This window comes from Sciurus vulgaris (genome assembly GCF_902686455.1).
Source record: "Sciurus vulgaris genome assembly, chromosome: 6".
NCBI classification, from domain to species: Eukaryota; Metazoa; Chordata; class Mammalia; order Rodentia; family Sciuridae; genus Sciurus; species Sciurus vulgaris.
In genome coordinates, this window is record NC_136466.1 from 39,937,540 (window position 1) to 39,950,341 (window position 12,802).

General features: G+C 41.8%; 1 protein-coding gene across 4 annotated transcripts in view; it reads right to left on the minus strand.

The window, feature by feature from the left end:
• Positions 1-12,802, minus strand: part of MACROH2A1 (macroH2A.1 histone) — a 66,266-nt gene that overhangs the window by 17,436 nt on the left and 36,028 nt on the right. Inside the window, exons 5-6 of one of the 4 annotated variants that reach the window (XM_079145007.1) lie at positions 7,048-7,158; positions 296-395 (exon numbers count right to left, since the gene is read on the minus strand). In XM_079145007.1, the coding sequence (XP_079001133.1) occupies positions 296-395; positions 7,048-7,158 (211 nt within the window). The remainder of the gene's footprint in view (positions 1-295; positions 396-7,047; positions 7,159-12,802) is intronic. The other 3 variants (XM_079145008.1, XM_079145010.1, XM_079145009.1) reach the window with 3 other exon arrangements.

Genomic DNA, 12,802 nt, shown 5'->3' on the forward strand with positions numbered 1-12,802 from the left:
GTTTAAAATCCCCCCCAAGTAACCAGCAGTCATTTGATCATTATGGAAGAGAATTTAGATGATAAGACATTTGCAATTGAGGGGAATGTGGCCAATTACACTCAAGGAAACATATCAGACCGTTTCCATTTGGAATGACTTAAGAATAATATTCAAGGTCTATACTCAAAGGTCAATCATGGATCTGAGAATTTACCTTGACCATTCTGGAGTCTGGGTAGATGAAAAGTCTAAATTCTGGGTTCCATAACTTTTCATCTGACAGCTGGTGGTGCCGAACCCCGTCCCCAATTACCTAGGTCATCTTTAAGGTCAATGTCAGCATTGGTAGGATTGATTATGGCCTCCACCTCAAAGCCGGCTAAATTACTGATTTCACTGTGAATAAGGTTCAGCTGAAAAGAAAAGCATGAGGTGGGAAATAACAGGAGAGCCGGCAAGTTGCAGAGAAGTGAGCCCTGGACACAGGTGAGGGCACTGGACACTCACAGTGCACTCAGCATAGAGGGAAACAGGGAGGTGCTGGCTAACATGATCCATTTCAATCAGAAGACTCCAGTGCTGCTTGGGGTGCTGAAAGGAAGCAAGCTATGCAGAACTGTGGGGTGATGCCTAGGTCAGAAGGGAAGTACAAGGCACGCTGGACTTGGGGATTGGCTCCCTTTAGAGGAACTTGTGACCTGGGAACCAAAGTATAGCAGCTGTCAGGACCCAGAATCACAGTGCTTAGTGCATGTGACTGTCCTCACCCCTGGGCACTAGGGCAGTGTGGAAGGAAGTCCGACCTGGCTTGGGTAGACCCCTAGTAACTCTGCCATTGTCTTCCAAGTGACTATGGATCTTTAAGGCTGTCCCATCACTGTGACTGCTGGCTGGGGGGCTCCTCTGCCCTGCTTAGGAGTGACAAGGAGCAAGAATGGTCTGTTGCTTAGTGACATCTAATTTTATTAGTCATGTAATGCTGAAGTTCTGGTGGAACCCAGGAAGAAAACAGCAGAGCTCCAGCAGTACAATGTCTTTTCACCTTGTTGGTCAGGTCAGTCCTAATGGGTAGCTTATGAGTATTTTCCTTAAGTGAGTTCTATATCTGCCCAGGCATCTGGCTTTTTCTGAAGAGCTCCTGACTGTCTTCCCCACTACTGTTCTATTGCCAATGCAAGCCTGAGCCACTGAATAAGAGAGGAGTGGGTTCTGAATTTGGCTGTCCTGGGCTTTACTCTGCCCTTCCTTTCCTTCAGGTCAAGTGTCTGCAGGAAGTGCCTGCCTTCTCTTTTTAAATAAAGTTTCTCATTCTTCAACGATGTAAATTCCTAATAGCTACAAAAAAGTGCAACACCTAGGCAGTCCACAGAGGAGCTGGTGCCCAAACCACCATAAGCCATGCTGGGAGAGTGACTGTGGCCTGCGGTGCCCAGCAGGACAGGGGCTTTGGTCCTGGTGCTCAGTTGGAGGAGAGGCTGTACAGATTCTGGGCAAGGGGCTCCGGGTAACTGAGCTCCAAGCTGCTGAATTTCCAGGGTCAAACATTTTGTTGAAAAGAAAACCAAACCAAAACACCTGACACATCAAAAGCAGGAGAAATATAAAATTACATGTCTGATTCTTTGAAGGACCGAGATTCTCAAAAAGGGAACTGCTTAGACTAAAAGTCGTTCTTTAGGAGAAAGCAGCTGTACAAATAAATTTGGTTATACAGTTAAGGAAGGATCCCATCCAGTCCCTGCCACAGGGTGGTGGGCCTCATTTTTAGTTAAAAACTCAGAAGAAAAAAGTTTTCTCCATTGGACTTTTGAGTTGTTGCTCCTGTGCTCAGTACTACAGGTTGATTCAGGGGTCACTAATATCTCTGAAGCTGGAAGAGGCCCAAGGGGGATCTCAGCAGCTCAAGGCCATGGTACCATGGATGGTTAGACTTTTAAGTATATACCTGAAAGATTCCTTTTTGTTGAAAAACGATACATGTTCAATCCTTAAAATTCACACTATTGTTTCCAATATGTATAGATGCTTCAGGATTTATAGTTGGCTATGCCTCACTGGAAAAGCAGCTACTTATATGGTCTCTGATTCAACAAGCAGCAAGAGACCCCAGGAGCCTTCCTCTGATTGTCCTAGGGAAAATGAGCCTCTGTCCAGGGTAAAGGAGTCTCTGGGGAAACTGTGTGAAGACTAGCTTTGCTGAAGTGAGGGAACAGCTGCAAGCGGAACTCAGTTCCTTAGAGAACTCCCAGCTCTCTCTGGACTGACCTTCTCCTCTGGCCAGAGGCTTCTAGAAGCATGGACCACTGTAGCTCAGGTCCACTACTGCTCAGCACTGGGAACTCCCAGTCAACCAAGTGCTATTTTGCTCCCTCACCCACATCTGAGGATGAGGCTAGAGTTGGAATTGTCTAACTATGCTCTATTATGTGCCAAAGTTCAGCAGAAGTTTTTAGGTTATGTGGCTGAGCCACAGAATAGTTCAACTGCTAAAAAATATATGTGGATATTAGATTTTAAAAAATTCTCTGGACTTGATATTGGGATGGGAAGAGAAGAAGACAAATTGGTTCAGACACTTTGGAAAGACAAATGGGTAATCAGCTTGGGTTGGACAGGCTGGACCAGAGGAAAGAGGCCAATAGTGAGATGATCATAAACAAAGACAGAAGTTTCCCTAGACAGGAGGAAAACCACGAGCCTGAGGTCAAATGGGCCATGTACGCATAAGTCTGGAAAAGACTTCACAGTCCAGCTGGTCACACATAAATAGGCATGGTGAGGCCAAGACACCCCAGTCATGGGAGGCTTCCTCTCAGCCAAAGGGCATGTGGACATATGAAGTACATGCAGAGGAGGGGTACTTGTGGGTCACAAATCAGAATTCTAGGCAACTGTGGGAATTCCCAAGAACAGTTTCATTTGCCTAGAAGAAGAAGGATCACTAACAATTTCAGAATTTAAATAAGGTGGTTACTCTGTCCTATCATTGGAAAAAATGACAAACTTAAGTTTTAAACCACAGCATGGGAAATTTAAAACAGCTGTGAAGATTGTTGGCTGCTAGAGAGAATAACCACAGGATATTGCCAATTAGAGAATAGAAAGAAGGGCATCCCCTTAGCTGTAGAGTTAGAAGAAAGGAATTGAGCTCAACTAGCTTCAAGACCCCTCCTGTGATGGGGTCTGATCATCCTCAGGCAGTTCTGCCGTACCCAGTCTGTGATACCTGCCATACTCAAGTCTTTCCTATGGAGGCTAAATTCACATTAGCACTGAACATCAAACATCCTCAGATATAATTCTGAGATGAAAGCAGAGCTCAGAGGTGGGGTTCTTGGTTTGATTCTTGGTGGATCCAAGCCAACCTGGTTCACCTGGATGGGAGGCTGGTACCCACCACATAGGGCAGGCCAGGAGGCAGTCTGTCACTGATGACAGGAAAGAATCAGGTGGACATGCAGCCTGCATTGTCCTGACCTATTTGGTTATAGGAAATAGTAAAATCCTTTTTAAAATAATCTGGTCACAAATTCAATTTTAGGAAATGAAAGTGATTGTTAATGATAAACTGAGTGATATGTTGGATCTAGTTACAACTGTCAAATTTTGGTGTCCCTCATTATGGGCATGGAAGGAAGCCTGGATGCTTTCATTGTCTCTGTGCTAGCCACATAAAATGCAATTCTTTTCCTGTCCCCAAAGTCCACTTCCACTAAGGGGGATGGAATGTAGGTGTCTTCAATGGGGTCCACACGGGGGTGGGGGAGTGGGGGAGGAAACATAAGACATGAGTGGGCTTTCGGAGGCCTGCCCCTGGTTCCCTAGCATGCCTCACAAGCTGGGCATCTGTCAGAGTGGTGGAAAAGGATGAAGGGCTTCTCTCCCTCATTGGTGCCCCAGAGCTCCCTCATTCTATACAGTTTTCAACCCAAGAGGAAGTGGGCATGGATGAGGGGAAGAAAGCCCTTGGGCCCCCAAGCCTCCAGCGTTTAATGGCCTCCAGTGCTGGAGCCACAATCGTGATCATTTGAGAGGTAGGGAGACTCACACATCCTCCTTAGACTGCCTTCCCAACTGCTTCAAATAATACCGATTCTACCAAGAAACCTAAATCACTTACTACCATCAACACAGATTTATAGATAGACACATTGGAACTGTTTTTTGGCAATAAAACCATCAGGTTTTAAAACCTCTGAAAAAAGGCTGCAAATCTCGGTTGAACCATGAAGCAAAAACACTTAGTGGATTCAGATTCACAGCACTGTTTTCTTTTTTAAAACAATTCAACAATGTGTGTGAACATTGGGTAAAATCATAGATTAATGAGGGCAATCACTCCTGAGGCTTCAGTATGTGAAATACATCATTAACAACAACAATTAGATCCCTGCTCCTAAGCCCTGGGCCGTTTCCTCCTGTGAGTAGCTTAGCAACCCTGCCTTATGGGGCTGCAGCAAGCACAATATCACCTTTCTCCACCTCAGCTTGCTTGCAATATTCAAGCACTGGTTTCATTGTTACAGACGGAAAAATAAGATTCATAAAACACAGGGTACCATACAGTCATCATTCTACAGTACATTTTTGAAACATTACTAAAATACATATCAAAACTCATGTCTGTAATAATAACACTTTCAATGTGCTTTGTGTAAATTTTTATATGAGTCAGTTTTATGACTCTTGCCCCTTTTATACTACATGCTATGATTTTCACCTGACAGTAATAGCCAATAAAGGGACTGGCGTACTGCTGCAGAATAATGCTCTGAGGGCTGGGGATGTATGCCTAGTCTTGGCATAGGGGTTCAACCCCCCATCACTCTCCACAAAAAAAAAAAAAAAAAAAAAAGATAATGCTCTGAAATATAAATACTCACTCCATCTCATGCTGCAGGGGTATAAGGTTCCAGAAAGGAAAATGGCACCCTAGCTTCTAACACTGCTGCCCAGGCTGAACTGATAAGCTGCTTTATTTTGTGAAGCAACACTTTGGAAGATGCAGTTTGCCCTGCTAACAGGTGCATGCCATGCTGGATATTCAGGGGCACCTCTTCCTCAGTGCATGAATTTTGGCTCATTATGCTGCAAGTACATTTAGGAGAAAGGGCAGTTTCATTGTAGCTAAGGAAATGAAGCATGTGAGATGTGACAGAAGGCTGGGTGGACTATCTAGGTCAGCATCAGCCCCTTCTCTTACTGGTGACTGTTTTACAGTGGGTTCCAGCTCAACCAATCCTCACCAAAAGCCAAGACATCAAACAGGCCCATTAGTGTCACTGTCCAGCCCAGTGTTTTCATTCTCCTCGTTAGACCATATGTCTCAATTATAGAGTATCAAGATTTTCTATGGCTTTTTGGCCCCTCTCCCCAGCCCTGAGTGGGGCAGAGTCGATGAGCTGCACTTTTTTATTGCTGTGATGCTTGTCCTGTGGCCCAATAGGAAGAGTACCCAAAAGGGAAGAGAGCTGCTGGAGCTGAAGTGTCATGCCCAACTCTGCGGTGGGAGCCAGCAAGGTGTCTGAAGCCTTTACCAGGCAGGGTTCCAGGCAAGACACAGATCTGATCCCATCCATTTCTGAAAAGCAGCACAAGAAGAGCTCTCTGTACGTGGGCATTTGTATTGTTCAGTGCTACTGTCTGAAAACTATGTGAGCTCATGCAGAGAGGGGGGGTCTGAGCTCTGATCTGAGGTTGGCCAGCAGGAGGAAGAACACAGGGAAGGGAGAGGCCGAGGTCCTGGAGTTCAAGGACAGGATCGGGGAGGAAAGCGGGTGGCAGAACTGTTGTACCTGCTTAGTAGGCTTTGGAGCCCTGGCTATTCATCTATGTTAGGGATCTAGAACACACTGGAGCCAGTCCTAAATAGCAGGAGGTTTTCATGTGTGAGTTTCAACTGAAGCAATTTGGATGACAGGTCACATTAACTTTCAATACATTCCCCTAAGGACATGTTAAAGGGTGTGAAAGTAAACCCAGGTGGCTGCCTGCACTGCTGAGTTGAAATTTTTTAAAAGAAAAGTACATGTATTTTAAACAAAAACTTTCAAAGCCCCAGACCTTAAGATGACAACTAAAATTGCTTTTTTCTTATGAAAAATGCATATGAAATACAGATAATGGTTATAAAATGTAAACAGCAATGGTTAGATTCTGGAACACAGAGTCCACCACAGGAATTGCATCATGAGAGACTGAGTGCAATTAGTGACAGGAAGAGGGAAGGGCTGGGGGAGAACTTGCAATGACGTGAGCAAGAGAACCGTGTCACTGGGATGCTAAAGAAAATCGATAGTGAGGATCTAAAAATGATGCAGCTTCTGAACCATGTTGTTATCACCTTTGAACTAAACAAATTTACATGGAAGGTCAAATTCAGTCCTTTAATTTTTGAATGTAAAGTGGAAAAAAAATTAAGCAAAGCTTAATTCTCTCTCTCCCCACCCTCTTTTTTGGTGTTAATAGAGAAATATTAATGAACTCTCATTTTCAGGTCTTAAAAGCCTTTGCATCATTTTTATTTTCAATAAAAGTGAATCATCTTTTACAAAACCATGACGTCCTGGCAAAGTTGCATCACTGGGGCGGCTGAAAATATATTGCCCACGGTTAAAACAGACAAACAATTGGCTTGAAGAGTCATCTGGTGGTTCAGTGAAGAAACCCCGAGTACCCAATTAGTATCTCAAAAAAGTCCCCTCCCAGGGTAACATCCGGGGCTCTACCTTCAGCGCCCATGAGAACCAGGAGGCTGCCTGCCAGATCCTTCCCTTTGCGCCACCCATGCTGTCTGGTGACCAGGTTATCCCACAGAACCAGCTCCCAGGCTAAGCCCACGGGTCTAATACCCCTGGCAGGCTCCCACCATCTTTACCACCATCTCCCCTTCTCTACCTTCCAGAGGTCCCAACCCCAGCTTTAGGGTTCCTTTAGTCCTCAGCCCTCCCTGGGACCACTCCTAAAGTCCCCTGCAGCTCTGTCCACCCGTGGAGCCTGAAGCAGTCCCAGGGACCCCCAGCCTTGCCCCAGGGCCCTGGAGCAGGCTGAAGCGTGGCTGCCTACCTTCTGGCCAAGGAAGAGGCTCTTGGTGGAGAGGACGGTGAAGCCATCGGCCGGCGTGCCCTCTGTCGTGCTGTCGGCGCTGGCTGCCTTGCTGACTTCTCCCTGCTTCTTCTTGCACAAACGAAGAGTCAGAATGAGGGCCACAGGAGCAAGGTCACACGAACCTGAGCTTTTTTTTTTTAAGTCCTTTTTTATTTTTATCTTGCATACTTGGTAAGTGCTCTGCCACTGAGTTACATTCCCAGTCTAATTCTGGTTTTTTTTTTTTTTTTTCCTATTGGGGAGGCAGCTCAGAGGCCTTGCCTGTAACACTTGAGAGAAGACAGAAAACTAAACCACAACCAACTCTCAGCACTTCCCACTGGGAGGCTGAGCATTTACTCAGAGGGTGAAGAGTTCCACGAAGAGTGCTAGGTTGTATTTTTATCACCTTATATCTTAAAGAAGCAACTTAAAGGCAAAACTTCACTCTATTGTGATAGTTTAAAAGAGAACCATTGTCAAAAATTCAGACCAAGTCAGCATCTGCTCTTTAAGGTCTTTAAGTTTCTTTCCTTCCTAGATATCTGCACACCACTCAAGTTTAAGAAGAAAATAAACTGTTCTCAAAACCCAAATAAGAGAACCCAAGTTCTCAAAAACCCAAATAAGCAGCCCGAGGACCACAAGGCTCCAACCTTCCTCACCCCAGAAGTTAGAACTCTTCTACTTTCCTTCACAAAGCCAGCTGTAAAGAAGGATGCACACAGGGGCTGTTGGTACCTCACCGCAGTGCCATGGGCCTCGGCATGCTCTTGGCCTCTTCCCCAGCACCATTCAGAGTGAAGTGTATGTGCCCTGGAGTTCTGGAGGGTCTTTCAAGGGGCACATGCTGTCCACAGTTTTAAACAAATCAGTCTCCAGACTCTCATCTTTCTCAGGTGCTTGCTCCTACACCTAATCTGCCCTGAGAAGGATCTATACCTGGGCTGAGGTGGCATGCTGGGTTCCTTCATAACCACCCTCTTCCCACTTCCCAGAGTGACCACTAACATGCCATCCTGGGGATCAAGACACATACTTTTTCATATTTCTGTTAAGGATGAAGCCTGTGATAGAAATGGATATTTGGTTCATTTGAGAATTTTTGCATTCAGATATATTGTATAAGGTATATAGTAGTATAAGGATAGTGAGAGCAATGACAAGTTTTGTTCAGACACTTTCCCTTTTACCTTCTCCCAATCACTATTAAAAAGCACTTTACTCACAAGGTATGGCCCAGTGGAAACAAAGGAAGAAAAGCAGGGCTAAGAAATAGGATGAGCCTGGACAATATACTAAGGGAAGGACTGTGGTCTAGCCATTTGCCTGTTTAGGATTCAAATTCATTAACATGTGCATGTTAAGTTTCACTTATATTAAAAAATAACACCTAATTTTCCTGATGCCTTTAACAATAAGGACTACTTTGGCAATTAGGTTATAAGACTTACATTTTCCATAAATTAAATAAGCCAAATCTGAAGCTCCAAGGTTTTGATATAAAAAAGAAAAAAGCATTTATCCAGAAATATGGTACTGGCAAAGATATATTATCACTATTTTGCTTTTCTTAATTACTTTGAGAATGTCAGATTAGACATATGAAAGAGAAACTGGAGAAATAAGAATTACATGGTAAATCTTGGCAAGCCTTTTTTGATATAATTTCCAGGAACCAAGAAAAGGAAATGCTGGCTAACAAACCCTTTCACAAGTCAGATGTTTTTAATTCCACATTTTCAACGAAACAGAAGAAACACCTAATTAACAGCTGAGAGACCACTGAAAAATAGATTGATGTGACTTAGTTAACAGTACTGCACCAATGTTGGCTGCTTTGTTGAGATCATGTGTACCATGGTAGAGTAAGATGTTTACATCAGGGAAACTGCGGTTAACAGTGAGGGACATGCAAGGACCCTGTACTATCTTTGTAAACCTCTTGTAAATCTAAAATTATTCTAAGATAAAATGTTTATTAAAACCATTCAATAAGAGATTACTATGTGGCTGTTGGCATGTATCAGAAAGCCTACAGAGGACCAAGTGATGTTGTTATCACAAAACTCTGCTCCCACTGACTTATTTTAGTGAACAGGATTTTTCTAGGACTTTCATCTATAAATACATAAAAATAGAATGCCCATGCTTTGTCTCATTTTAGCAATAGGTAACATTCGTCTTTGGCTACTTTAACTAAACTGGTGGGAAAAATCTATATCCACACATCCCATTAATGTATTTCCAATAAAATTTTATTTTTCTCTAATAGTTATTGACATTAGTAATGCATTTGTTGGTCTGATCAAGTGTGCATTATTAATAAAGGTGTCAGATATCTAATCTTGTGGAATCCACATCATTTAGTGCTTTTATAAAAGGTCAAAATTTTTTCAAAATAAATTGAAACACTTTGTTGCAGAAATCAACAGAATATTATGAGTACAAAGCATGAATGAAATTTTGAGGGTCAAGTGAAAGGGAAATAAATTTAAAAAGAAATAATGTAAAATTTCCAAGTGTTATAAAAGAGCTTCTGTACATACTTTTAAAACAGATGATGGTGTTTCAAATCAGAGTATCTAGATTCCATTGGAGGTATATATATATATACAGATGTATACATTTTTAAAAAAAATTTTTTTGCAGTACTGGGGATTGAACTCAGTGGTGCTTTACCAGTGAGCTAGAACCCCAGCAACCCTCCTCCTTTTTCTGAGACAGTGTCTCACTAAATTGCTGAGGCTGACCTCAACTTGTGATGCCCTCGCCTTAGCCTCCCAAGTTGCTGGGATAATAGACTTGTGCTACTATGTATAATCCACTGGATATTTAAAAGAGAGATGAAACAATTTTTAAACATTAATATTTATAAAAAACAAAAAATAATATCCTTTGCAGCTTCTTAAATTTATTATGAAAAGTATAGTTGTCAAATTATAATTTTGTGTAATACAAAGATGTTTCAAATTCTTTTAGAAGGTAGGTAAGGCTTGAAAACCACTGTTCTATTCTACCCAGTGAAACACTATGCATATAGAAGGTGCTCAGTCAACATTCAGGAATGCAAAAAAAGATGTTCCCAATGACAGATAAATGGATAAACAGATAAGGATAATGATTAGTGCTTCTACCCATGGCTAAGTTTTTTTTTTTTTAAGACAAGGTCTTGCTAAGTTGCTAAGGCTGGCCTCAAACTTGCAATCCTCTGCCTTAGCCTGGGATCACAGAGGTGCACTATCACACCCCACAGGATATGGGGATTTTAAGAAGCGAGAAAGCTGTAGTAGAAAGGACTTTAGGCCTTGGCAATTGGAGCTGGCTCAGTGGGAACTGAGGCATTCAAGCTTCCCCTGCCTGGATACAAGCCAGCTGCTGCCTGTACAGTCAGGTTCTAAGGGTAATGCCATGATCCTGGTGGTTTTCAGCAGTGATTAAAATTGTTGTCCCCCACCTGCCCTTTACTTTCTAGTCCCCATTACCAGAATGGGGTCTTCTGCCAAAGAAGTGGCCCATGGGCACAGGACAAACTCAAGTTCTACGTTTGAGTCCTGGCTCTGCGAGTTGTGTAACCTTGGGAAGTTGCCCACCTTTCCTAAGCCTTAGATTCTTCATCTGGAAATGTTAAGAACATCACGCTAATACCACATTGTTTTGATTAATATAGTTTTTAATAAATCCTGAATTCAGCTATTATTAAATCCTCCAACTTTGTTTTCCTTTTATAAGTTGATTTGGCTATTCTAGGTCTTTTGTATTTCTATATAAATTTTAGAATCAGCTTCTTAATTTCTTAAAAAATGATGTATGGATTTTCATTGTAATTGTGTTGAATCTATATATCAACCTAGAAGAGAACTGACATCTTAAGAGTACTAAGTCTTCTAATACAAGACACTGAGTCTCACTGAGAGAATCTCACTGAGAAATTCAGAAACATTTTCTCAATTCTGAGTTAACCCCCCTTTTCCTATTATAATTTGTACTTTTAAATGATTGTTTTTAATTATTTTAGATATATTTTAATACTTTATACACCTCTTTATTAATCTAATCTTAGAATAGTAACTATGTATATTTAGTGCTGTTTATAAAAGTGTTTAACATCATTTCTTCATGTTTATTTTAAATTCTTCTAATTTCATGTAATTTTATTACACTAATTAGTGTACTTTGTGTGTATAAGGAAGAATATATGAATGTATCTGAGTATTTGATTATCTGTAAAAATATTTTGCTCATACATTAATTATAGATTACCTATTCATAGAATTATCAGTTTTCCAATTGAACTAAGGCTGGAGAACTGCTGGCTAAACAAGTGGCAGAGACAGCAAGTAGTAAAGCTGTACAGAGAACAAAATAAGCCAGTCCTTCCCAGCTCTCTGCAGCTTGTCTGCTTTTCAGAAAAATCCTGTCTTTTCCCTTCAAGGTTTCTACTCCATGGGATGCTGGATGCACAGAAGCCCTCTGCTCCCAGGCATCTGAATGATCCAATACCTTAATGCCAGCTCTCGGCTCAAGTGTCACTTTGGAAGATTAGCCTTACCTGACCACTTATGTAACATAACACTGCCCATGCCATCGTGTCCCTTTGTCACATCACTTACTCTCTCCTACCTTGCATACTGCACCTGTTCCCCTCAAAGAGCACTGGGGAGGGCAGGGACATTGTGTTCACTGCTCTCCCTCCTCAACTGAGGTAGTAACTAGCACACATAGATACAAATCAAATGAGAATTCTTTCTTCTTTGAGCAACTTGATATCAAATGTCAAAAGAATAAGGCAGCTTTTGAAATTTCTTAATGGAGTTAAAATGCTCTGTGGTGTGTAACAGTCATCAAGGTTAATAAAATACTCCCGCACTGTACTAGTGAGTTCATTTTGAGAACTTCATCCCGTAGATGTACTTGGAGGTGAACCTATGGTGATGGTCACTGCAGCACTGTCTATCAGAATGAATAATAGAAACCATTTCAAAGTCCATTCCTGGAGAACTGGTTAAACACAGTATGGGTTTCACATACTGTGGAAGAAACTATGGGAATCCTATGAAGGACAACAGAGGGTCGACATGCAGATGTGGAGGAACAGCCAAGGTAAGGGCGGCAGCAGCCACCAATGTGCCAGGCACAGTATTTTATGTGAATTCTCTTTTTTCTAAATTGATTGATTTTTTTTTTTTTTTTTTGGTACTGGATATTGAACCCGGTACCACTGGGACACATCCCAGCCCTTTTTATTTTTTATTTTGAGACAGAGTCTCACTAAGTTGCTTAGGGTCTCGCTAATTTGCTAAGGCTGCTCTTCACTTGTAATCCTTCCATTTCAGCTTCCCAAGTCGTTGGGATTATAGGCATGTGCCACCACACCCAGTTGTGAATTCTCTTAAGCCAGTCTGTCCTATATATGGGACACCTATAAAAACATAAATTGAGCAACAAATATACCACTTATGGTAAATTTATGGTAACTTTTGTTTTTAGAATTCTATTCTTTTGAGAAAAGTAACAGGTGAATGATTAGTGAAATATTCATTACTATTATCAATGATTTCATTACCATTATTAATGATAATAAATTACATAACAAGCTTCAGATGATAATGTCCAACCTATTTTAATGTATCTTTGAAATATTCAAAGAATTAAAAACTTGGGACTTAATGGGTTAAGCCTTACAATCACCCTACATTATAGATCTAGATGAGGAAATTGAATGACAGGGAAG